The 27,096-nt window shown below is 40.1% G+C and overlaps 2 protein-coding genes across 3 annotated transcripts in view; one reads left to right on the top strand and one right to left on the bottom strand.

Moving 5' to 3' along the window:
* Positions 1-27,096, top strand: part of CMSS1 (cms1 ribosomal small subunit homolog) — a 257,043-nt gene that overhangs the window by 83,365 nt on the left and 146,582 nt on the right. The window lies entirely within an intron of this gene.
* FILIP1L (filamin A interacting protein 1 like) overlaps positions 1-27,096 on the bottom strand; it is a 231,808-nt gene that overhangs the window by 80,479 nt on the left and 124,233 nt on the right. Inside the window, exons 1-3 of one of the 2 annotated variants that reach the window (XM_042456822.1) lie at positions 17,987-18,023; positions 14,180-14,450; positions 6,601-6,774 (exon numbers count right to left, since the gene is read on the bottom strand). In XM_042456822.1, coding sequence (XP_042312756.1) covers positions 6,601-6,774; positions 14,180-14,440 — 435 coding nt within the window. In that variant the 5' untranslated portion in view covers positions 14,441-14,450; positions 17,987-18,023. Of the gene's footprint in view, positions 1-6,600; positions 6,775-14,179; positions 14,451-17,986; positions 18,024-27,096 lie in introns of those variants that run through there. The other variant, XM_042456821.1, reaches the window with a different exon arrangement.

Genomic DNA, 27,096 nt, shown 5'->3' with positions numbered 1-27,096 from the left:
GCCTCTCTCCGTACAATCCGCCCCGCACACTCAGATCCACCGGGCAGCATCTGTTAAGAGTTCCGGAGGCTAGATTGGTTAATACCACCAGAAGGGCCTTTTCCACCTCGGCCCCTACCCTCTGGAACTCGCTGCCCATTGAGCTCCGTTCAGCAACCTCCCTGGCCCAATTTAAGAAGGGGCTGAAAATGTTCTTCTTCAAGCAGGCTTACCCCTGATTATTATTATTATTTTTTTGCCCTGAGAGCCTCTTCTCCCCCCCTCCCCCCCTCCCCCCCAGTAGTCGTTTGCTGATTGGCACAAGTTCCCCTATTGTGTTTTTTATTGTTTTAATTGTATTGCTTTTAATGTGTGTTTGTCTGTATATTATATTGCTGTGAACCCCCTGAGGTTTTGAAGGGCGGTGATATAATAAAGTTTTTATTTATTATTGTTGTTGTTGTTGTTGCAATTCAGCACTGCCTAGATTAATTCAAACATTATTTCTTATTGTTTCCAATCTGAGAAACAAGGATCAGGACAAGCCATTTTTTAAAACCAACTTTAGATTGTGGTTTAACATTCTGGCTTGTTTCATTCATTCTTTTATTTATATCCCCCCTTTCTTCTGACACAGGACCCAAGCCTGGTAACCATATTTGTATGGGGAAATGGTCATGCGTATATTAATTTATTAATCAACTATATTCTTCTGAACTGGTTCAGTATTTGTGTATGATAAGAAAGTGATGTTCCCTCCCCCTATGTGTGTGTGTGTGTGTGTGTGTGTTTAAATTTAATGTTTGCCCATATCGATAGTGCTTGGCTCTGGTTACCAGTCAAGTATACTGTTGATTGTAAAACAGGACTTTGCGTGACATAATATGTGAAGTTTAATTACTAAAAAGTATAACTGGTTGATGCAGAGGCATTTCTGAATTAAACTAAAGGAATGAAAGTTACAAAAGCAGGTCAGGAGACATTCTGAATTGGTCAGGCTGTGTTGGAAAGTTTTGCTAGTAAAAAGAGAAATTTTCTCCTTTCATCCATAGAACTTCAGCAACTTGAATACCATCTGAACTGATAAGAACAACCACAGCAGCTTGACAAAATGCCTATGACTAACATATTTCCCCCTGTATGATTTTTAACACCTTTGCCTGATGAGGAAGCCAGTGGAGCTTTTTAAGCTTGCAACACATATATTGGTTGTCCCAATAAAAGTATCTATGTTTTGTGGATTTTGGATATTATTATAGTTGGTGCTATGGCCAACATGGCTACTTTTGGATATGTCAACAGCTTGCTGTTATTTTTATTGCATTTATACAATATTTCTATCCTAATTTTCTCTTCAAAGGAGAAGTTAATGTGGTTAACAAGTGCAAAAATAAACAGAAAAATAAAAATAATCCCACAATTAAATTTACTAAATAAATACAAAATACAATCCAAAACTGAAAACATCATTTAGAAAGTGTGTGAAAGCTAGAAAGGCAAGTGTAAACATTAATAAACTAAATAGCAACACAGTCAAGAACATCTTTTTAAAAGACTTTGAAACACTGGCAGAACACAGACAATGAAGATAGTGGTCTAAACTTTAGGGAGTTCTGCAGAAGGGATGTTGTCACACAAATATCCATGTATACCAAGTGTATCTCAGAAAGTAATGACACACATAGGAGACCACGTCATCTGGTCAGGCAAACTGACATGAGAGGGGATGGTTCTTCTAGTAAGTATGATGGAATTATGCAACAAAGCACATGTAGGCCACATCTGACCTTATTTGTTTGTTTTGCAAGCATCTAAGCATCACTTGCTCCTACTGTCAGTTTGCTTCAGTGACAGCATTGAAAACAACTTTGCTTTTCCTTTAAAACAAGGTTCCTGTTTCTTACATCTCTTATAAGTAATATTCCATTGTTGGAGGTGAGATTCTGCCTGTAAAGAAGATGTGTAGTAAGTACACACATTCTTTAAAGGAAAATAACTTATTTTCACTGCCACTTCAGTGGCACACTTGCTGGTAAAACAGGGAGTTGTGGATGGTGGATGTGAGAGAGGGGTGCCACTGAGCCACTTCCAGATGTTGACCATCCTGAAGTATGATCTTGTTGAGCTCTCTCCTTCTGTAAACCAAGATTACACAGGCATAAATAAGTTTCATTGCACCAGTTGAACTAACCCACTACACACTTTCAGATATATGTGTTCAGCACATTGGAATGAAATAGTGGCTGATAAAATGTTGAAATAGACATCTTAGCCTTTTCACCTAGTCCTCTTGCCCTTCTTTTCAGAGCCACTTCACGTGACCCCAAACCAAATTGTTTCTAGTACATCTGCTGTGGCATGTCTGATGTGAGCTGAACAAATTGTCTTTATAAAATGATTAGGTTGTTGCTGAGCACAAATGAGCCAAGCTGGCTTTGAACAAGGTTCTTGAAGTTCTTAATGATTTCAAAACCAGGTTGTCTCTCTCTCTTAATGCTTCATTGTGCCAGAAGGGAAAGAAGCATTGATTTTTCCTCTTGGACATGTATAATTGCCCCAGACTTAAAACTGGAACTAAGAAGCATGTAGAATAAACTCAGTAATTCTCAGCTGGCATAGCTGACACACTGTTGGCAGCATCTTGAGAACAGCCCCTTGGAAACCAGCAATCAAAATACCAGTGATAGGAAGGAGAGCAGGCAGGAAGCTCCCAGAATAGCTTGGGAAAGTCACATTGTGATTTGCCTCTTGCTTTGCAATGGCTGTAGCTATTACTGGCTGCCCCTTTTCATAAATATTTAACATCAGTAACAAAATCCAGGTTTTATCTCTCCAGTTTTGAACAGACTTCGTCAAAATTCTGGATGGTGTTTATGAGCCTCTTCCATTTCCAGAACTTCATTGAGTATGAAGGATCTGTACCATTTTGACTTTCCTCTTTGATATTGCCAAATACAGCGGTGTCAGAATCTCTTTTGCTGCCATGCAATGTTAGGAAGAAAATATTTGTATAATATATGCAAGAGAGAAGTCCAAATTCTGTTTTGGAATTTGAAGGGGAGGAGGGAATGCTCTTTGGATCATTTCCATCCGTACTCTGGGTTTTGATGACCTAATTACCACAGTATTTTGGAAAGACTTTAGCCTTTACCATTGTACTTAATCAGTCCTTGTCCAAAAGAAGAACATTAAAGCTTTAAGTTTTGGAAATGAGTTGTGTTCATTTGGCCTGGCATTAGCTCACATGTGTGCAATGAACCTGTGTCACTAGGTATGTCTTTCCAAAGCCTGGAAAATGCTTGAGGGTAGAATTCTATTCAAGGCACTTTTTACAGAGAACGTTAACAAGTATACCATATATACTTGACTACAACTTGAACTCCTATATAAGTCAAGAGCAGGTTTGGGGACCAAAATTGTGGATTTTGATACGACCCATGGATAGGTTGAGGGTAAAACCTAGGGGATGTAACAAAGGATCTAAAGAATGGAACAAAGGGAAACAATGCCAAAGAACTTACAAAATTCCAGTAGGAATAACTATTTGTGCTCTCCCTAAAGACTGGATGGGTGAGAGAGTAGGGGGTAGGGTTGCCATAGTGCTGGACCTCCAAACCGGGAAAATGTAGGACAAAATTTTCAAATGTAGGACACACAAAAATGTGTCCTACATTTGAAAATTATGTCCTACATTTTAACCTCGTGATCGCGGCGGGGAGCGGAGGCCAAGGACCGGGGCATCTCCTTGTTCCTGGCCCTGCCTGCCTGGGCCCTGCCGCGATTGGAGGCCAGGACCGGGGCCTCTCCTTGTTCCTGGCCCCCACAGGGACCAGGAAGGAGGCGAGGAGCCCGCCGGCAGCGAGGCCCCAGGGTTGCCTAGCAACCCCACTGCAACCGGGCTTTTCCCGGTTTTTGGCTGCACCCGTGCCGTGACCGGGCAGGTGCAGCCAAAACCGGGAAAAACCCGGTTGCAACCGGGTTATGGCAACCCTTGTGGGGGGGGTGTCACTGCTTCCAGGACAGAATGCACTCTTGCCTTTCACCAGAAGATTGTTCTTTTTTTCACAAGAGTTCAAGAACAGTGCTTACATTGACATATGGATAAGCTGACTAATTTTTTGACTAAAATTTCTAGACTTATACATGGCTATGGTGGGCCCTCGGTATTCCATGGGGGGTTGGTTGCAGAACTCCCCATGGATACCAAAAACCATGGATGGTTCAGTGAATATTTAACATTTTAAATTACCATGGGAACAAGGCCTGAGTACCAGGAAGGAATTCTTCCTGCTCTATTTCCCACACTCCTATCACAAAGGCTCAGCCAGAATTTAAACTCTCAGTTTCCCACCTTTTCCACCTTCTCATGACAAAGCTTCTGCCAGATTATAAGACCCTTTGCCACCAATCCATTTTTGGCAGGGGCAGCAGAAGGAATGGGTCAAGGAGGTGTATTGGTGGGAAAGGGGGTTAAATTCTGGCGCTGGCTTCCTTGTGTGGAGGTGGGAAACAAAGTGAGGCAGGAGTGCAAATTCTGGCAGTGGCTTCATTGTGAGAAACTGGGGAAAAAAGTGAGGCAACAGGAGTTTAAATTCTGGCAGAAGCTTCCTTGTGAGCAAGTGGGAAAGTAGCAGTTTAAAGTCTGGTATTAGCATCCTCGTGAGAGGGTGTGGAAATAGTGAGGCAGGGGTTTAAATTTTGGCAGCAGCTTGTAATGTGAGGATAGGAAAGAGAGTGAGGAATAGGTTTAAGTTCTGACTGTGGCTTTCTGGTGGGATTGACCTCCATGGGGGAGCAAGGCATTGGCCTGGATCTTGCTGGAGCCACCTCCGCAATTGCCCTGGGACCACTTCCTAGTCTGACTATAACAGGTTAAAAAAATTAAATGTTTTTTTTCACTTCAATCCAAGGTTGCTTTAATCCACAGATATCAAACCCACAGATACCAAGGGCCCACTGTATCTGCAGGAGGAAGACATTTGGGAATGTAGGTTGATAATGATTTAGATTTGATTATTGATCACCTTTTTTATTTCCTGTAATGCTTTACCCATCTTTACCGTCATAAACATGCAAAATACATTGTTCATAAAGCAAAGTTTAAATTGGTAGATGAGTTCAGTTGTCACTGTTTCTTCTCTCCCCCACTGCTTTCACTGTGATCTCTTGTTGTTTTGTTGTTGTTGCTGCTGTTGTAAATGTATTTACTTTCATATCTCTTGATAGCTACAGTACTCACTTTTCTCTAGTGATTTCAGGACCTAGGTTTCAGTCAGACCCCATATTTCCACTTACACATAACAAACAAATGGTTCAGGAGTGGGAGGAAGCATATACAAGGCTGTGACCATATCCCACCATTCATGCAATATAAAGGAAACCTACTCTTCCCAGGTATTGTGTGTGTATGTGTGTGTGTTTTGCCAGATATACTAAGCTTATGTTGCTTATCCCAAGAAGAAACAGAAGAATAAAAATTCTTGGTTTTATAAAAGTCTTGTCAATTGTCAACTTATTTTTATTCATCCCTGGAATTTGCAGGCAATGGCCATTTGAAATGAGTCAAAAGGCTACTATTCTGAAAGACTTGATTTGTGTAAACAATACCAGACTCTTATTGGTATAACACTGAATTATACATTGCATACAAGTTTAGAAAAGGAGGAGGAGGAGGAGGGAGAGAGAAACAAACAAACAAACAAACAAAAAGCAAAGCAAAGCAAAAGCAAATCTATTCCCTAGAGGCATGCAATTCAAAGAAAATGTCACATGTTAAAGGAAAGTGAAAGGGTGACAAACTTGTGACAAAAAAAAAGATTACAGCAGGACCTCACCATCCGCAGGCTTACAATCTGCAGAACTGAGCATCTGCGATCAGCAAGCCCCATTGCCCCCACTTGCAGCACATGGACATGGCTGTGCACATGTCACATTGCCATTAGGGACAATGCAACTTGAGGTCCCATGTCTTTTTGTATATGCGGGGGGCAGTCACAGACATGAAGGTACAACTCTATTTCTTAAAATGGGATGAAGTAAATTGTGCTTTAAAATGTGGCATAACTTATGGATGATGCCTTAGCCCAGTGATGCTCAGTTTTTTGGGCTCCTGATGTTTATATCTGGGGCTTCCAGTAGTCCCAAACATCTGGTGTACCAAAAGTTGAGACAACTTGCTGTAGCTACCTGGTTTCTTTTAGGATGCTGTCATCATATAGTGGGTTTTAAAAAAAATTATTGACTGCTGAGATTTTTAGATAAATTAACACCCCCTTACGTTTATTTATATCATTTATATTCCTCTACAGTGGGGAATTCTTGCACAGTCTGTTACACATAATTATTTTTTAAAGGACAAGGAAGTTCCCTTAATTTACTTCTCTGGTGTTAAAGACTGATCCAGCCTGTTTAAGTATGCTGCCAAAGCAAATGCACATGTCAGTTTGGTAGTAGCAATTGAAAGGCTGGAATCCTAAAGCTTTGAGCTCACTGTTTGTGCTGTTCAACTGAACAATATTTTGCTTTGCTGGCACTTGCCCTTCTCCATCTAAATCAAGGAGACTGATCCTTTGATTCATGGGGTTGCAGGGTCAGGCTGTTTTATACTTGCATCATACATACCTCTCCCATGGGCTTTTCATAGATATCCTCCTGCCACAGTGTAGCTTTGGCTTGTATAGCATCTCGCTGAAGCGCCTCAAGGACCTTCTTTGGAGTGACAAAGCCATACTGGGCTTCAAGTAAAGCCAGATTGATTTTTTCAGCCTTTAAAACTGCAATGACTTCATCCTGAGCCTACAAAAACATATATTACTTCAGTGAGAGTTAGCACTGGATATTAGTAGTTTGAAACAATTATGTGAAATCAGTTCATATAGTTAATTTTTTTAAAGGCACATCATCAAATGGATTGTACACTGCTCCAAACACTACTACTTGAATTCTTCTGACACATAAGCAATTGAGGCATTTCCATTAAACAACAGCAGAGAACTAGGCAGAACCTGCAAGAGTCATTTGGGGGGACTGAATTCCCTAGTGGCCATATCATCTGATGGATTCTGGGAGGTTGTTGGGGATGAGACAGCTTCACACCTCCCTATTCTCAACCACTCTGTTCAGTTCCTGCAGGATCAGGCCGTGGCCTCCCTGATTGAGTCTAATCATCTGCCATGTGGTCTTCCTTTCTTTCTACTACCTTCTGCCTTTCCTAGCATTATTGTCTTTCTAAAGCATCATGCCTTCTCATGATGTGACCAATTTAGTCTCAGTTTAGTCATTTTTGCTTCTAAGGGAGTGTTAAAGCTTGATCTGTACTAGGACCCTTTTGTTTGTCTTCTCCAGCCCAGCATCTAAAATGAGTTGATTTGCCATCAAATTGGCTTTGATCTATGGCAACCCTATGAATGGGAAAATTCCAGGAGCCTCAGTTGTCAACAGCCCAGCTCAGGTCTTACAGTCTCAAAGCTATGGCTTCTTTTATTGACTCTATTCATCTTCCTTTTTCCATACTGCTTTCCACTTTACCAATCTTTTTTTTCCCCAGTCGTGTCATGTCATGTCATGATGCATCCAAAGTACAATATTCTCAGTTTGGTCACGCTGGCTTCTAGTGAAGTTTGATTTGGTCTCTGCCCCATCGATTTGTCTTTTTAGCAGTCCATGATATGTACCAATTTTCCCAGCACCACATTTCAAATGAGTTCTCTCTTGCTGTTATTTTATTCCAGCTTTCACAACAAGACATAGAAATCCAAAGTAGATTATAGTCCCCAAAAGTAACCTTTACCAGCAGTGGCTCATTCTTTCTCTTTCCTTTCCCCACCACATTTTTAATGTCTTATCTCCACCTTCTGCCATCATCCTAATTCCCTTCAGTGGATTTTTGTTTCAGCCCATCCCTGGACATGGTAAATATTGGTAGCAGGTATGGAAATAATGGGCCTAAAAACAGGGTGCAGGTAAGCAAGCACATGAGCAACACCCACAGTTTTCCTTTACATATTCCTCTTCATTCACAAACTTTATTTTGGGGTATGAAGAGAGAGAGAGATTGTTGTTCTTTTATAATCTAAGGCATGCTGTTTCTTACTGAACAAGCTGAATAAGTTAAAAAGCCACTTTGATCATACTGGCAACTGTCTTTGGATTTTCATGTTATTTATTTCCCCTGTGAGAAACAGAAGCAAGGGTACAAAGTTATTCTTTGTTGTTTTAAGTCAAGTTAGAATCCATCTGCTACTATTGTTACATATGCGTGTTGTGCACTGAAACCAAAGAGGTACATGGTGCAAGAGGATGTGACCTTCAATAGTGTGCATTCCAATAGCATGCTATAATGGCAGCTCTTTAAAACAAGATTAATTGACCTCAGAGTTGGCAGAATAACCTGTGTGTGTTTGTGATTACTTACACAATACATATCTCATACATGTGGCCAAGATTTTTCAAAAATAATTAAAGATATTAAAGATGTTGGGTTTCAGGTATCATGGCTTATGCCTCTTAAAGCCCCCTCAGAAGAATCAGGCTTTTCAAAGTGGCTGATGTAAGATACTCTTTAAAAATAGCCTTTGAATTTCGTGGCCAAAATGTTTAGTTGAGATTCTGCTCCTGTATCATCTTAAATGTTTTGATGACAAGCAAGCAGAGACATGATGCTTCTCAATTTAAATAGCTGATGCACAGTCCAGCTAAACCCAGGCACGGTGGCCTGTTACAGACAGCCAAAATGGAGCGTGGCTTTGGTGTGACTTCTGGACTCTTAGGACGCATGCATCATTGAAACACCATACCTCCACTGTGACTCGTAGCAGCTTTATTTTGGCTGTCTGTAACAGGCCTTTGAATTTGTCATAATGACGCCTCTAGGATTTTAAAGCTGCTTCAATTTAGGCCCAGTCCAGACAGGCCAAAAAGGACCCCCTCGTCATGTGTGAGGGGTGCCTTGGGGTTGCGCTTCTAGATGCCCCTCTCACCTTGCATGTGATGAGGGTGTCAAAAATGGTGGTGCCCTGTAAAGACGGGTGCTGCCATTATGACATGCCAGATGCATAGTGTCCGCATGTCACGACACCATTACGATGTGAGTGCGCCATTGGCACACTGCAACGTCATAATGGCATCGCAAGAAGAACCCGCTTTTTGTGGGGTTCTTTTTGGTCCACGGAAAAGCCCTGCGGTCTGGAGGCTGCGGCTACCCCACGGACCAAAACCAGGCACTGGCAGGCCACCCTTTTTGGGTTATCTGTACCTCACCACAATTAGATTGTGCTCTTAAGTTTATAAAAAGTGGAATGAGCCATGGCATGGTGTGAGAGTGCATTCGAGCCTCCATGAATACTGTGATGGGGGAAAAGGTGGGATGTTAAATAAATAAATATTTTTCATATTCAGGAAATATGACTCCAGGTTCAGTCCCAAAATCCAGAACCTGAAAACTAAATCACGTAGTAAGTGTAGGATCATAACTAGTATAAATCAGCTTGTTATGTATCTAATGATGATCCTAATAATTTATTTATTACCTGCTCCTCTCCATGAATCAGAGGGAGCAAGAGATTAATATACAACGGATAATAACAATAGCAAGTACATTTTTATACCGCTTATCAGTGCCCTTAAGCACTCCCTAAGCAGTTTACAATGTGCAAGCTAATTGCCCCCAACAAGCTGGCTATTCATTTTAGTGACCTTAGAAGGATGCCAGGCTGAGTTGACCCTGGAGCTCCTGACTGGTACTGAACTCAAAACTTTGCGACTGTGAGTGAGTAGCTTCAGTACCGACATTTAACCACTGCACCACCAGGGCTCCTTAACATCAGTTAAAAACACATAAACCAGTTAGGACACACAACATCAATTTAAAGGAACTAACAAGACCAGTACATATTATCTCCTAAATTTCGTAAGTGGAAATTTCTGCATTTGAGGTTATCCTGCTATATAAATATGTCCATGGTTGGTTAAACAAGCCAAATTGGAAAGGAAATTTCCATTAAGTCTCACTGACATGGGTGGCAGGTTGGACATACATCTTTCTCTTGCTATATTAGCTTTCATTGTTGTTGTCCAGGGGGTAGTAAGGGGAAAAGAGGGAAGCAAAGGGGCAGCAGGGGGGAGAGGGTCCGTCAAAGTATTGATGTGAGAGAAAGACAAGGGCAACTAACAGCCTTTACAGCCATGGTGTGGATGCGGGTTGCATGAAACATCTTTTCAGGGGCCCTGCAGCTTCACTGATCACATTGTGTGGTAGTGTCTCCCACCTGTTGCCTGCCTTTGACATTTAAAGTGGAGTCAAAATTCAATATTTCTGCAGTAAAAATATAGCTAAAGACATTGAATCTACTAGTGATTTTCTGTAGTAAGTCTCAGTAATTAACTAAAATGAGAGCGTGAAGTCGAAGGCCAGAATCCATAGTTTTTTGTGTGGTTTTCGGGCTATGTGGCTATGTCTTCCAGAACACGACCATATAGCCTGAAAATCCCACAGAAAAACTATAAAATGAGGACTATAGTCAAGAAATCAGAAGAAGACTAAGGCATGGAAGGGCAGCTATGAAAGCACAAGATAAGATCCTAAAGTGTAAATATATACCATTAAACATAAAAGTCAGAATCATCCATGCCACAGTATGTCTGGTTTCTTTGGCTGCATCTGCACTGCAGAAATAATCCAGTCTGACACCATTTTAATTGCCATGGCTCAGTGCTATAGAATTCTGGGGTTTTTAGTTTTATGAGCTATTTAGCCTTTCCTGCCAGAGAGCTCTGGTGACTCAACAAGCTACAAATCCCAGCATTCAATTTCACTGAGCCATGGCAGTTAAAATGTTATCAAACTGCATTATTTGATGAGGCTCTGTATTGTTGTAAAAGTCAGACAATGAAGAAATCTGGCAAGAAGAGGACTCATCTGAAATGTGTTTCGATGTCATGGCCAGCCAAGATCAGCTCTCGGAGGATGAGGAGGAGGATGAGCCTCCTCCAGAGCAAGAGCTAATTGAGGCTACACCAGGTGGTAATCCTGCTCTGCCAGGTCCCAGCTATGCTCTCCCAGCCCCAGAGGAGGAGGCCCAACCAGGTCCTAGTGGGTGCATCAGCCTAGTGGTGACTCTGGGGAGGAAGCTTGCCTGGATGTGCCTACTTACAAACAGAGAAGGGATGAGAGTGCTTGCAGGTGCAGATCCAAGAGGATTGCAGAGAGGCAATTAGCCAACCAGCCTCAGGTGGCATGGGGGAGAGTTTCCCTTACTTAAGCTGTAGAGAGGCCTCCACTCAGTGCCAGAGTTTGTTGCATGATCCCTTGATGTGATTGCTGCTGGCTCCTTGTATCTTGACTCCTTGTTGCTTTGACCTCGGACTGGACCCTTGTTATCTTCTGGCTGCTTTGACCTTGGACTGCTTTGACTACTCTGACTCCCAGTATCCTGACTTTGGCTTGGCTTCGGACTGCTCTGACTTCTGGTATCCTGACTTCGGCTTAGCTTCTCGGACTGCTCTCACGCTTACTCCTTGCAAGGTCTGTGTCCTGCTTCCACTTGGTGGGCTAAGCCATTCTTATCGGCGTGTGTCTGTGTGTGCTGGCCGCAGTCCAGGACATTCTATAGAAGAGTTCTACATTTACCACGGACTGCAAAAAAGTCAGTAAACAGGTCTTGAGATCAAATCGAGTCAGAACTCTCACTAGAAACCAAAACGACCAAAATGAGGCAATCAAATGTTGGACACATCATGATATCATATGACTGAATAGAAAAGACCACATGCTGGAAAAAGGAAGCACAACCCTAGATTTGCAAGACTTGAGCAGGAGTGTTCATAACAGGAGCTTTTAGAGGTCTCTCATTCATTTTGGTGCCATAGATCAAGCTCCCCTTAACAGGAAATAATGGCCTGTTATAGACGGGCACCCTAGTACGTGCTCAGCACGTACTAGGGTTAGAAAGGGGCGTCCTTTCTGGATGTCCCTAACCCTAGTATGTGTCGAGCGCGTACAAAATGGCGGCACTCGTTCTACACGGGCGCCACCATCTTGATGTCGTGGAGGTCACCCAGTCATAGTTCAACACTCAAACCACTAAGGTCACCTAGTAAGTTTCATGACCAAGCTGGGAATCTAATCCTGGTCACTAGAGTCATAGTTCAACACTCAAACCACTATGCCATGTTCAGAAAATATACCAAGACAAAGAATCCTAATTCTTTAAAAGATACTTAAGATTAGTTATTTCCATTTGTTTCCTGTGCATGGGATCTTCAGTTATTTGATCAAATTCCAACGGAATAGGTGCCTCTGTTTTTCTGACTGATACACAGAGAGTGTGTGAAAATTATCTTTACAATTACAGTTTTATTAAATAATTGAAATTGTAGAGATAATTTTCAGACTCTTGAATATGCAAATATCCCCTCACTCAGGTTATATATGCCATTTAGCGTATCCAATCTTTGATTTTATATTGAGTGCATCTATTCCAACAAGCATATCCATATTATACTAACAGTGAAAATCAATTATTGGTCTTTGTTTATATCATTGATGATAATTTGTATTGCTATGCATATGCAGTTCTCTTCTTTTGCTTCTATTTCAGACTTCATTTCAAAATAAAATTCCATGGAGAAATCTATTTTTGTCTTTTGGTATTTGCTTCCATATTACAGTGTTTTTTTAACATACACAATAAGTAGTATTTAGACCTATATATGACAACTTTTTAAAAAAGACCAAAAGCCAAAGCCTCCGGACGTCTAGAAAAGTGCAGTTTGTGAGATATTAAGGTGTTTCATCATTCTATTAAAGCTTTGTTTCAGCTAGTTTAAAATTATATATTTTTGCTGGTATGCTTAAAAAAAGGAGTGCTGATCTTTTAAGCTTAGTTGAGGGAATTCAAATGAGATATTCTAGAATATGTTGTATTAAATATATATTAGTATGGCACCATGTCTTTACTGAACTGTATTACCACCCCTTTGGGAAGACTAGCCTAACTCTTGTTTCAGTTTGTGAGAGTAATATGAGCATTTAAAGCTGTACCAATCCGTTGTACCAATAAGTATTCATATCTTATGTCACCCAGTGCATTTTAATATATTTGACTTATATTCAATATTCCATATTAATATTAGTCATTTGGCCTGTGTATGTTTTACTACTTAGTATTTATGTAGTACGTTTATAGTGAAGACTACTGCTTTATACTAAAACTACTGTATTCATGATGCATGATATAGCACTTTATTTACCATAGATAATTGTATATTGATGTATATAATTTTTGCTTCACATGCAAAATACTTCATGTATATAATCACTATAATAATTCTTACAGCAACCTCTGTCTTTCAGATTGATGGCAAAAATAGGGGAAAGGTGCACAGATTCAAACATCGCAATAAACTATAGTATGAATGGTGAAATCCAGCCACCCTCTGGAATCACATACCTCTTTCTCATTTTCTAGTACAGTAGAAAGGAGAAACTGGAAGCTTTTATTTACCAGTTGCCATAGTTCAGTGTTTTTTCACAAACCCTAAACTTAATGATGGCTTGTTGAAAGAAACCAACTTGTTAAATTAGAGTTCAAATTAAATTATAGTTTGATGTTGACAACTTTTCTCACAACTGGATGACACAGATACCTATAGTTAATTTTAAAAATCGTAATTAAATATTCTAAACTCTGTGTTAGAGGAGAATGCGAGAAATGGTGTGAGCTTGGGAAGAGGTTAGTCAAATTGCTGTCACCATGATCAGGATGCCATAAAAGATGACCTAATAAATTCAAAGCAGGCGAGACTTGGACTAGAGACTTGTCTGTTCATAATACAGTCTTTTAGGCTATAGTTTGTACATATGTACTGGAGTAATTCCCATTGAATGCTCTGAGATGTAATTCTGAGGGGACATTCAGAGAATTGAGCTATTAGCCTGGTATAGTGGTTTGAGTGTTGGACCAGGATTTGAGTTCCCATTCCACCATGGAAATAACTGGGTGACCTTGGGCCAGTCACACTATCTCAGCCTCAGAGGAATGTAAAGGCAACTTCCCTCTGAACAAATTCTACCAAGAAAATGCTGTAATAGGTTCACCTTAAGGTCACCATAAGTCAGAAATTACTTTAAGGCACACAACAACAACACAAGTGTAGAACACATTTAAAAATGTATTTATAATGAAACTAGAAATATACTGGCCTGTAATTCACCCTCAAGCACACTCAAAAGAAATAAAAGATCATCTCGAGACAGATCTTCACCCTTCTTGGAATAATTTCTCTGCTTCTTATCTAATTCGGGACTGCTTAGGATGGTATCTGTTTCTGTTGCACAGCATTTTTCAGTTTGCCTCCTCTTCACTTTTATTCTCTCTGTACCTTCTGTATGGGTGTCGTTTAGCATTTGCTGACAGTCCTTTAACTTGGATGAATTTTTTGTGATGTTATTTCTGGAAGGCATTTCCAAATATCTGGTAAAGAAGATGGAAAAAAAAGGTTTAAAAACACAGAACAAAATTTAAAAACTCTCAGCTTTAATGTACAGCATAACTTGCTTTGGCTACATTATATCTTGCTAATGCCTCTTTTCTTCGTGTCTTGGGTCAGGGTTAGCTCTAAATGCATTTCCAGCCAGGCAATGCACAGATTGTGAATTGTGTCCCTACCTATTGGGAAATTAGAAGGAAATTCTTGGGTCACCGACAGCTGCTTGTTAGTCAGGCCTGTTAAATTCACCTACATTAAATAGCATTTACATTTCTATACTGCTTATCAGTTAACACAGCACTCTCTAAGCAGTTTTCAACGTGTAAACCAATTCTTTCCAACAAGCTGGGTATTTATTTTACCAACCTATGAAAGGATGGAAGGCTGAATCAACAACCTTGGAGCCCTGAAATCAAACCCATCTTTGTGGCTGCAGTACCAGCATTTAACCACTGCACCACCAGTGTGCCAGGGTTGAGATGGGAAGATTGTATTGCCAAAGGTTTTTTCAGTACAGTACTGTATCTTGTACTTTCTGCATAAGTTGTTTTACCACATTTTGCTTATTTTGTAAATGTTAATGACAACAGCCTAACTACAGTAACTAAACCCTTCCTCCCTCCCTCCTTTTATTTATATCACAACTTTCTCCCACACAGGGACATGAGGTAGATACATCTGCATCTGCACCTACATCACATCCATCTACCCACAGGTATATAAAGCATAGGGAATGTTATATCCAGTTCATGTGACACATCAATCTCTCCATTACAGCCACTCTGTTGCGTCATCATGTGGTTTTGCATGTAGGCTTCGGAAGCTAAAGAAATAGTCTAAATGTTCCCCAGGTACACCCACAGAATCTGCCTCCAATCCTAATGTTACACCAGTGGAATATAAGATATCTAATAGTAAATTGGACTGTGTGTCCCTCAAGCACAGAGCTGTGGATCCAAAACACACTAGAAATAATCCAGTTTGAGACTGCTTTAACTGTCCTGGCTCAGTGCTAGGGAGCCTATGATTATTCCCCATAATTTCAGGAAAGGGTCTTAGTCTTAATCTGGACTTTCTGTCTGCATAGCTTTGTGCTCTACCACTGAACTGGATCTTGAAAAATTTGACTTTTTTGAACTTTAATTTCAAAATTTTCCCAACTTGATATAGCTCAGAAAAGTAACCTTTCTAGGCTTGACATTTGGCACTTCCCCACATTGTAAATCAATTCCCCAATTTCAGTGTATCACTAATACACTGAATGAAGCACAACAGTGCAATCCTGTACATTTTTACTCACAAGGAAGTACTCTGGTGTTTGCTTGCTTACCCTCTAGCAAGTGTACTTTGAGAATGCAGCTTTAACATTAAAAAGTAACAATGTGTGTTTGGAATAGTATAGTTCAAACACTTTCTTTGTGTTGTTAAATAACCCCCATCTCTGTACTGCCAAGGGTGCATTCAAAGGGAGTAATATCCGCATTTGGGGGGAAAGATGTGAACACCATAATAAAATAATAAAGCTGTCACACAAAAAAGGAGACAATAAATAAAACAGTACATTAGAGGGAACACATTTTTAAAAATCACAGAAAGTGAAGATTAAAGGCTTATTAAAACAAATAGGTCTTCAATCTACAGATCAGTGACTCAGGTAGGTCAGTGCAAGCTACTGAGGATCTTCAGATGTTCTCACGGGAGCTGCAGTCCAAAACAGAACATCTGAGGAGCCTCAACTGCTTACCCCTGACAACAGTGTTTGGTATAATGGGATGTACAATCTAATTCCACCATTTTAGAGCAAAAAATTCCACATTCTGTACAATACTTGGTGAATAAACCCTTTCCCATAAGCAAGACTGTGGCGCATGCATGAAGGTCTGTACAGCAAACCTCACTGGTTAGCCAGGATCATATAGGAAGATCCTGGTCCCCAGTCATTTGAGATTTTAAGGATGGAAGTAACATTTTCAGTTGAACCCAGAAACTGGCCAGTAGAAAATGAAATTGCTGTATGAAGTTGCCAATGAAATATAATGCTTATTTGCTAGTTTTAACAACTGATTTTAATTTTTGTGTGAGAAGAAACTTTTTTTTCCTGAATTAGCTGAGCTACTGGTACTTTAAATTTTGAAAGAGGAAGATGGTAGTGGAAAAGAAGGCCAGAGATCATCTTGATCAAATAAATAGGATTGAGGCTTTTGAATCTAAAGAGTGTCAAATATTCCCAGTGACAACCTGATTCAAATTAAACCCTAAGTAGAAAATAATGAAAATCTGTGAAGGAAACTGCCTTCACAACAGTGTCCGGCATGCTCCTAAATCTCAGAATATTACCGCAATTCTCCCTTGTGTAGTTTCTTTCTTTTTCTTTTTTGAAAGGCTAGGATGACAAGCATTTCTGATATTTCTCATATTACTCTAACCATAAAACATGCATGGAATGTAGATCTGGAAAAGTGTTTTCCTGTATGTGTATACATGTTAAAAAATCTGGATTAAGTAGGTAGGAACTAGCCTGAATTAAATACTGTGCTATTATATTATTCCATCATTGGCAGGTGGTTTGTAATAGAAGGGTGTCTAATATAACTGTCTGACATGCTGGATAAGTTATCATGTCGCATGGTGATGGGGAAAAATAGTGCATTTTAGAAGTTGTTGTCTGTAGTGCTGACTGACTTTGGTTGACAATGCCATCTGTGCCTCAGGTTGACAAGTCACCAGGTGCTAAAAGTGGCAGGTAAAGGCAAATTTGCTTCTTTTCATACAGAAACAGTGAGCTTCTGCAGATAAACTTTTCACCCCATCCCCCTTGAAACTACTGTGCTTGCTTTCCAACTAAATTTCAAACATGTTCCAAAACATGGGATAAACATCTTCTCAGTGTGGTTAATATTGAAAGAGAGTTTTGTATGGCTGGTCTAACATATTTTGCTGCCTGAACCAAAAGGACACACACACGTTCCAAATACTGAAGTGAACTTGGATTAACTGTTGAGTTTTACTTCAATACTGGCAACAAGAGAGAGTCCACCACCACACCTGAGAGTGGCAGCCTTTGTAGAGAGTGCAGGGGACAGGCCATGTATCACATTAAGCTTTGCCCTCTGGGACAGATGAATGGCTCAGGAGAAACATCTGGGTACTTCTCCTGTTGTTGCCCCACATCATTACTCTGCATCTGAGGCTGAGGCAGTTGCCTCACTCTGTATAGTGGTCAGGCTAGTCCTGAAATTGGATACTAATGCTTCTGTAAAGGATCCATTCAACATAGGTCCAAAACACACTGCAGAAATAATCCAATTGAGACCACTTTAACTGCCCTGGCTCAGTGCTGGGGAATCCTGGGAATTGTAGTTTATTGTGGCACCAGAGCTATCTGACAGAGAAGGCTGAATGTCTCACAAAAGTACAGTTCCCAGAATTGCCTAGCACTGAGCCAAAGTAGTTAAAGCATCTTGAACTAGATTATTTCTGAAGTGTATTTCGGACCATAGTTTTCTGTACTGTGTCTCACCTTTTGCATTGCCCCTCTGCGTCTTAGAAAAGGCCACAGTTAAGGCCACTGATGCCCTATGGCTTAGGAGTGAGGTTTGGGAAGATAAATTGCCTCTCCATGCTTAGATCATAGGTTGCTGGTATAAAAGTGGGCAAATTAAAGAATGCACAGGAGACATGATGTAAAGACCACATTGTAGCAAACATGAGGCCTTTGAGGAAAAAAGAAATGCATGTTCTCAGGGGAATTCTAGGGTTTGCAGAAGTAAAATCACAGAGCTGAGAAGGCCTTGTTATCTGTCTAATCCAGTGGTCCCCAAAATGTGCCCTTTAAGAGACTTTGAACTTTAGCTCCCAGAAGCCTCAGCCATGTTGGCCAATGGTCTGGGATTCTGGGAGCTGAAGTCCAAAATCCCTTAAAGAGCACAGTTTGGGAACCATTGGTCCAACCCCTGACTTGATGAAGGGATGATTTAAACAGGGGTTAAGAAACACACATGGCAAAGAAATACCTCCACCCCACCTATTACTCAGTTGGAGATAGCTCCCCTAGCTTTAATGGTAGTGTAGAAGAAGGAGTTTCCCAGGTGTTGCTTGTCATGAAATCAGCTAACAAGCCACACTTGCTGAAACCCCTGCTACAAAACCATTACATGTAATTTTTTCACCTGCAACCATAGGAGCTACATTGTGCTATCTGTTGAAGAGAAAACGGGGGTATGACCAGTATGGCTTGGAAGTATCCTGGCATTGGTCAGGGTTGGCTAAATACTGACCAGGAGCTTTCCCAATCACAACACTGTGAGAAGGTTCCACTTGTAGTATTGTGTATAAAAGCTATTGGTGGCGTATAAGGAGTGGCTAATATATATTTCATGGATTTTCTTCAAAAGAGATAATGAACTGCTCAAATGAGGGGACAAGGTATTGGCTATCAGGCCTCAGTTTGAAAGAGTAGTTAATATGCGGTCCATGTTTTTTGATGTACTGGGTGCTGCCAATTCACAACTCTAGCAATAATTAGAAGGAGAGATTATGAACTTGGTTTATCTTGAGATTTTTGTTTCAGTTTTTGTTAGGCTTTGTGACTCTTCTCATTGTATTCCCTTTAATTTGGCATTTTATTAATACTTTGAGGACCTGAATGAAAGCTGTAATGGACATGTTGAAACTCCTCCAAAGGGATGTTTTATATTACACCAAACTTGGATGACTAATGCATCAGGCAGCTGGCTTTGTGGCCTGTTTTGGTTTAGCAGAGGGTGTAAAGTGGTAAGAAACACTGGTGTTTCTATGAAGCAAATAATTGATTCTTTAGAACCTCTGCTTTCTTCCTTTTTCTTTTTAAAGCAGGCCTCTATTTGTTGGGATTCTTGTGTAGTTTAATATTTTTGACAATTTAGGGTGAATGCATTTGAAAAGATGCTTCATGTGTTTCTCCTTTTACCCATGCCACTGCCTTACATGGCTTGATTGAAAATATTCATCACCTCCTTAGCAAATCAGGTCTAGAATGGATCCACAGAATTGTTTTTTCCAAATTATGTTTTATATTCTTCTTACAAGTGGAGATATTCAGTGTGAATTCAAATGAGATATTCTAGAATATGTTGTATTAAATATTTATTAGTATGGCATCATGTGCCATGTTTTAAAATCCGTGGCACTGCAAGCTATATCAAGACAACTTTTTAATTTTTAAGTCTTATATTTTTTATCTTTCAAATACCACCAACATAAATGCAAGTTTTTTCAGAAGTGGGCTGGGGAAGGAGCCATATCAGTTAGATGGAAAAGAATGCCCTCATTATGGTCCCCAATATGTTTCAGCAGTTTTCAGGCACAGTTTAACAAACAATAGCTTTCCTTAAAAACCTTCTACTGTCTGAGAATGTTTGTTTCAACTTAGCCCTTCCTCACTTGTAAAAAAGAAACCACAGTCCTTTGAATTGCCTGAGAACCACATCCTTAAAGGAAGATCAAAGGTCCCTGCGAATGTCTGCTAAATAGGCCTGCTTGATTTTTCATGAATTCATGTCAGTGACGAGTCATGCATTTACAGCCATCATCAGTGTCATTGAAACTTTAGTATGCACAGAACAGTTTTTTTTTAAGGGATGGGTTGGGGTAGAAAAATGAACATGTCCAAAAATTCCTGTTACAGTTCTCAAAGAAGTAAAAATACACCTGCAAACGTAAGCTTGTATTGTAACATTTGTTGGAATAAATGTGTGAAATGTGAGGGGGAGGGATCTGAATATGATGCTGAGATGGATGAGTCGCTGTTGTCAATACAGGTTGAACTTCCAATTATATATCTTTTGGGAGCTGACAGTTATATTTTTACAGATCCAACAAAGACTAGATACTATTGTATCTAGAAATGGATAAGACTTTTGTTTTGAGACTTTAAAAATAGGTTTTTTTAAAAATCATAATTTATGTTGTTTCTTTATATAAGGCACAAATAGAATTTGAGGTGGGGAGACATAATGCAGAGAAAATCGTTCCAAAGTGACAAGATTTATCTTTATGGATTTTGGAATTTCCCTGGATCTGTTTCCAGGCAAATATTTCCTGTTAAACTTATCTCATGCTTACATGCATACAGGAAAAGAAGTGGCTAGGAGTGTTGTGATAGAATCAAATATAAAAGAGAGAGGAAAGAGAAAGTTGGTCCCAGGTGTAGACTTGAATGCAGATTATGCAGTTACTCTGGTGAAACTACAAAGTCTGATTGGTGCCTGAAAGTCTCCCCAAATCCCCCAGTATATGCTGCCTTGTATACTGATCAGAAATCTATACTTAGGACAAGGAGCAATTGTCAGAACAGACTATGGAGAAATAGGATAGTTCCCAATTGGCAAGGGGATCAGACAAGGCTGTATTCCTTACTTGTATGCAGAAAATATACGAAGAGCAGCCTTGGACACAGAAGAAGGAAGAGTGAAGACAGGAGGAAGGAATACCAACAACTAAGATATGTAGATGATACCATACTACTAGCAGAAAACATCGTAGACTTGGAACAACTGCCAAGGAAGGTCAAGGAAGAAAGTGCAAAGGCAGTCTAACTGCTGAAAATAAAGAAAACAAAAATAATGACCATGGAAGATTTACATAAATTCAATCTAGACAATGAGGAAATCAAAATAGTAACAGAATCCCTATACCTTGGATCGAACATTGATCAGAACAGAGACTGCAGCCAAGAAATCAGAAGACGAATAGGAATGGGGAGGGCAGCTATGAAGGAACTAGGCAGGACCCTAAAGAGCAAAAGTATACAACTAAGCACTAAAATTAGAATCACTGTATTCCTCATCACCATGTAAGTATGCAAGAGCTGAACAGTGAAGAAAACAGATAAGAGGAAAATCAATGCATTTGAGATGTGGTGCTGGAGAAGAGTGCTGAGGGTACCATGGATGGCTAAAAAGACAAACATATGAGTCCTTGAACAGATCAAGCCTGAACTCTCCCTGGAAGCCAAAATGACCAAGTTGAGACTGTCAAACTTTGGGCATATCATGAGAAGTCATGATTCATTAGAAAATGCAATAGTGCTAGAAAACATAAAGGGCAGAAGAAAGAGAGGACGGTCACAGAGTGGATGGATAGACTCAATCAGAGAGGTCACTGGCATGAATCTGCAGGACAAACACTGGAGGACAAGGGGTCTTAAAGATGTCTCATCCACAGGATCGCCATGATTTGTGGTAGGCTCAAGGGTTGCTAACAACAACAAATGCTGGCTTGAGTTAGTTAGTTACAGTCACACCTACATATTCATGGATTCTGCATCCACAGATTCAACCATTAATGGCTTAAAAATATTTTTAAAAATGAAACAAAAAACCCTTGATTTTGCCATTTTATATAAGGAATATCATTTTACTAAGCGATTGTACATAATGGAACTAGAGGATCCACAAATGTTGGTATCCAGGGAGGTTCCTGGAACCAAACTTCATCAGATACTAAGGGTCCACTGCACTTTATGTCTTACTCTATTCAAGGATCTCAGGATGGAGCACAATAAACAGACCACCCCTTTGCGCTGCTTTCTGGATGGCTTGGTAGCGCGGTGTTTACATGTGGCATGTTCCCAAGCTGCTGGAAGCTGCCTGGCTGTTTAATGGGGACAGCTTCATAACGCTTCAGTGGTGTGGTGTTGAAATGCCGCACACTGCCAGAGCATCATAAAGCCAGCTTCCAGCCATGGCGTAGGTGCAAAAGCCATCTTTTTTGCCATCCAAAAAAAAGGAGTGGCTATTTGCTGCTCCTTTTTCTCATGCTTCAAGGCGGATTGAGGACACAGCATTTGGTTGCCACGGTGCCAATTCGGCTTCCACTGGTCTATTTTGCACGTCAGTTTAAAACAAGATTGTTTTTCCCTCAGAAGCTCTCCATTTAAATTGGAAGCATGGCAGGTATCCATTCCCCCCCCCCCCCCCCGGTTGTGGTATCACAGTTGTAGTATGTCTTTCCCAGACAGCATAACCTTGTTGCTGTGCATAGTTAGATGGCTATACATCCTGATCTTTCAGAGAACATTTGTCACTGGATGTGCATCCTGAAATATGGCTTTTGTCTTTTCCATTTGTTTTGTTTTGACTATTTATATGACATTTTACTATTTATATAAACTTCTTTTCAGTTGTTTGTAGTGTCTTTTTCTATTATATCAGTTGCTTTGCATCTTTTCTGCACAGAAATATGGAGTATGCATTTGTAAACCAAACCAAAGTAAGCTTTTAGAATTGCCCCATGCCTTACTACACAGATGGGGAAAGTGTGGTTCCCAACCCAATTTTGTGGCTGTCAAAGCTTGCCTGATGACCAACAAAACACCCCCAACCTATTTTTTTTTTAAAATTGGAGATGATTGTTCACTTGAAAACTTGCCAAAATGCTCCCATACTGTCCTTAAGTGGAATTGTTTGGGTCACCTGCCTCTCAGAATCCTTCAAATCCTGACTCTTGAAAAGAAAAGAGAAAAGTCCAGCTAAAATGGTTCCAAGAAAGTTGTGTCACTTTTGGTCCACCAACATGGGACAGTGTGGACTGCAAGAAGTGGGTGATGTAGTTAATGTACAGTTTAGAAATATGGATGCCTGCAGTTAGATGACTATTTGAATTGAGACTTGTGGGTATTGGTGCAGTTGGTTGTCACAATAAAGATGTCAATTTTCTCTGGCTGAGGCCCTTTGGGGGCAAAATGAACAGCCAAAAACAAAAACATGGAAATGGTAAGAAGTCCACTTTTGGCTTCATAAATCCGATATTTTTTAATACTAAACAATGTAATCTATTTAAAAATTGAGTTGTTGCTCCAGGAAACTTCCAGGAAATGCAGCCCCCCATTCTTTTTGACTAGTGGATTTGGAGATTTTAAAGGATGTAAAACTTCCTGGGGGAAGTGCAGGTACCCTATGGCCACATTTTGCTCATCCCATGGAACTACCTTCCCTTATTTCCTTATTATAAAATAATAAATAATAAAACTTTTATTTGTATACCGCTTTTCCTTCTGATCAAAGTGGTTCACACTGTGCCAGTTATATGACATATGTCACCATACAAAGCAATACAATACATCAAGCAATACAGTACGTTAGCAATTTCATCAACAATTTTACACAATTCAATACAAAATCTGGAGCCGCATATAAAACTATTAGAGGCTATCAGTTGTGGTTGGACATCCTGATCTGGATAAGGGTATTCTATCTTTAAAGAGAATCTGGAGGGTATGTTTTTTGAAAAAGATAAGTTTTCAGTGCCTTCTTGAAGGCTTCCAAAGTGGAACAAAGTCGAATCTTTTCGGGAAGGGCATTCCAATGAGTGGGGACTGTCATCGTATAGGCTCTCTGATGAGCTGCTACTAATTTTACCCTGGGGTATTCAAGTAAATATGTCCCCGTTGTTTGTTTGCACCCCGTATTCTCTCTTGTCGCTCCCCACAAGCTAGAGAAATACTGTAACCAAAGTTTTGTTGTTTGTTTATTTCTATGGCTTTTCAAGGGAGAGATAAATCAAAGTGTGAGGTTCAGCCACATTATTAAAGAATCTTAATGAGTTGGAAGGAACCAAAAGGGTTATCTAACCCCCTGCAATGCAAGAATACACAACTGAAGTATTCCTGTAAGTTTCCCATCAAACCTACTGTATGTTTAAATAACAAAGAAGGATAAAGTTCATCATCCTCTGAGGCAGTCAATTCCACAGTTGACTGGTTCTTATAGTGAAAAAGTTATTTGTAATGTTTAGGGGGAAAGATCACTGCAGAGGAAGAATTTCTAGATCCTATACTAAAGCCCATAACTCAGGATCCTAGAATGGGAATAAAAATAGTATTGGACATGTGTACAGCACAACAAGCGTCCCTGCATTTGACCACCACAAGCTCTTGCATACAGTATTGAGTAATGAAGGTTAAAATACTGTGCAGTCCAGGTACAGGGCTAAAAGTTGGCAATCTCTTTGTTGTGTCTTCAAACTTCACCAAGCAATCTGTAAAGCAATTGTGCTACCATGCTAGACAGCTGAAGCTCAGGGCTAGGTGAACAGGAGACTGTTCATTTGACCCTGTAGCCTTGCATAATCACATGCTATCACTCTGGCAGTGGTGGTGATGGTTTGTGTGTGTGTGTGTGTGTGTGTGTGTGTGTGTGTATTTTCCAGTTCCATTCTGCCCTCTTTCTAATTCTATGTGGGCTCCAATTTATATTATTGCCTATTATACAGTTTTATTCATGTGTGAAAGCCCCAGAGATTAAAACAGCCAATTAATGCATACAGTGCCAGAGCACACCTGACCAGATCTTAAAAATTTGAGTAATATCATGGTGTTCCATCTTTCAGTTTCATTCCTGTATTAATTGAACTTAGGTTCCTTTTCTCTCTTAAAATTGGGATTTGTCTGAGGTGCAACACTTCAGCCTAGATATAACTCAGCTTTGAAAGCTTAGCTAAACTCTAAATTCTTACTATTGTATAGGGCCCTATAAAAATAGTTTGGGGTCTTAGTCAGAACTATACTAATAAATGCAGTGTGCGGACTTTGAAAGCTATTAAGAACAGAATCCTCGTGAAGTTATACGGGCCACCTGTACAAGACGTAACTCTTTGGAGAGTTAAATACCTCAATGGACCTGTGGAGGACTTGTAAGAAATAGCCTTGTCAAATGTGCAGCTGCCTTTTGAAGCACTTATTCTGGATCCTCCTTTCCCCCTAGCTGCTAGTTGTGCAGTGCAAGTATTTTTTGATTGGTGTAAGGAGTGGAAACCATTATGATTTAGAATCTGTTTGGACTTAAATTGAAAAACAAGTCACAAATTCAAATGAAGGACACTTGTTGTACCTTTGGGTGCAAGCAGACTAGTTATCATGCTGTGGTTAGCCATCTGATGTCAGGTTGTTCAGTTTGAATATTTTATTTTATTTTATTTCGTAAAGTCCATATTGCTTCTGCTGAGGTTGCACTGAGTGAGATTTAGAAAGGCTACATAAAGAGAGATGTTTACATTCCTTCTGTATGGCCAGTTCATTCTGTATGTTCATGGAATTCTGTATGTTCAGGGCATTATCTCACCTTCTATTTGAGATGAGATAGAAGGGTGCTAAGCATTATTTTAGTGGTAGTATGAAATACTTTTCCCAGTGTGGTCTGCTTGGGATGATTTTGTTGTCCTTTCAGATCTAAAAAGCTTCTTAATTTCCCAAGTCTTTTGGTCTTTAATTTAGCTATGCTGATTGTTTTTATCTTAAGTTCTTGTGCCCTTTTTAGACCCTATATTTTTCTGTGTTCTGGTTTATATAGAGTGTTTGTTAGATTCAAACAGAGTGCACATGATTCTAGAGAAGTAGGCAGTGTCTGTTGTGTTTTAAAAATTAATCCTATTGACATCCTTCCATGGGCAATCTTGGGGTGTTGAATTGAATCTTGGGGTTTTGAATTTCAGAACCTTCCTTCTTAAAGTTGGATTTGGATAGACATAATGTCAGTGGTTTGCCTCATCTTTCAGTTCTCCTTCTCCTTCCCACCTTTCTCAGTTTGGAGTAAACTGTGGTTCACATTTTTCCTGAAAATGAGTATTGCAAATTAGCTTTTATCCTTGTTTGTACAGTCCAAGTTTGCCTTAAACCAGAAAATGGAGGATGAAGTTGACACATGCAAAGGGAAGAGGAGTAGGGAGGATAGAGCGCAGGGTCCCATTCACACTACACAATTATGGGGTTCTAATTTCACTTTAACTAATATGGCTGCATCCTATGGAGTCCTGGACTTTGTAGTTGGGTGAGGCTCTAGAGCTCTCTGGCAGCGAATCTAAATGCCCCTCCCTAAACTGAAAATCCCAGGATTCCATAGGACAGAACCATGGCTGTTAAAGTGAAATAGTAGCTCTATAATTGTGTAGTGGGGATAGTGACCAGATGTTTAGCCCAGAATGTTTATATAAGCTGAACTTTGATTTGGTGTTGTCTACTACTACCAGAATTGAAAATGAACAACTACAGAGGTCCAGGGACCAATTTTCAAAATTATGGGACTTCCAGGGGCTGAATGGGCTGCCAAAAATTTACCCAAAGTGAAAAACAAAACAAAACTGGAAGTGGTCAGATTTGGAAAACAGGATTTCTCCTATTACAGAATGTAGGAGAAGGGATGCTGCAACCTGTTGATAGGGTAAATTGCCTTTTGGGAGAAGCAATTTATCCCCTTACCCCTTTAGCCAGGAAAAAAATGGACTGGTCAGTCTGGAGGGGTCAAAGGCCACAAGGACAGCTTTGGAGGCCACATATGACCCTAGGTCAGCATTTGACCCCAGATGTTCTAAACCAAACAATTGGGTCTGCAGTCACTCCTCCTAACTGGCGAATCTGGGATACACATCCTTGAATACAGTATCTGCGGAGGGGATTTCCAATTGTGCACACGCACAAGCCTCCGTTTTCATGGTACTTCAGATAGTGCATAGTTAACCTATAAAAATTGGCACCACAAGATGTACTGATGGCCACAATTTCAGAGGTTTGAGAAGTGTTTAAAAGCAAAACTAACTGGATTTATAGTTTTTTGTGTGGGTTTTTAGGGCCAGCATCTGTGGGTGGCATCTTTGGAG

The sequence above is a fragment of the Sceloporus undulatus genome, chromosome 3 (genome assembly GCF_019175285.1).
Source record: "Sceloporus undulatus isolate JIND9_A2432 ecotype Alabama chromosome 3, SceUnd_v1.1, whole genome shotgun sequence".
In the NCBI taxonomy this organism is placed as follows: Eukaryota; Metazoa; Chordata; class Lepidosauria; order Squamata; family Phrynosomatidae; genus Sceloporus; species Sceloporus undulatus.
Note: the sequence above shows the minus strand (reverse complement) of the source record. Positions and strands in the feature narration are given on the sequence as shown.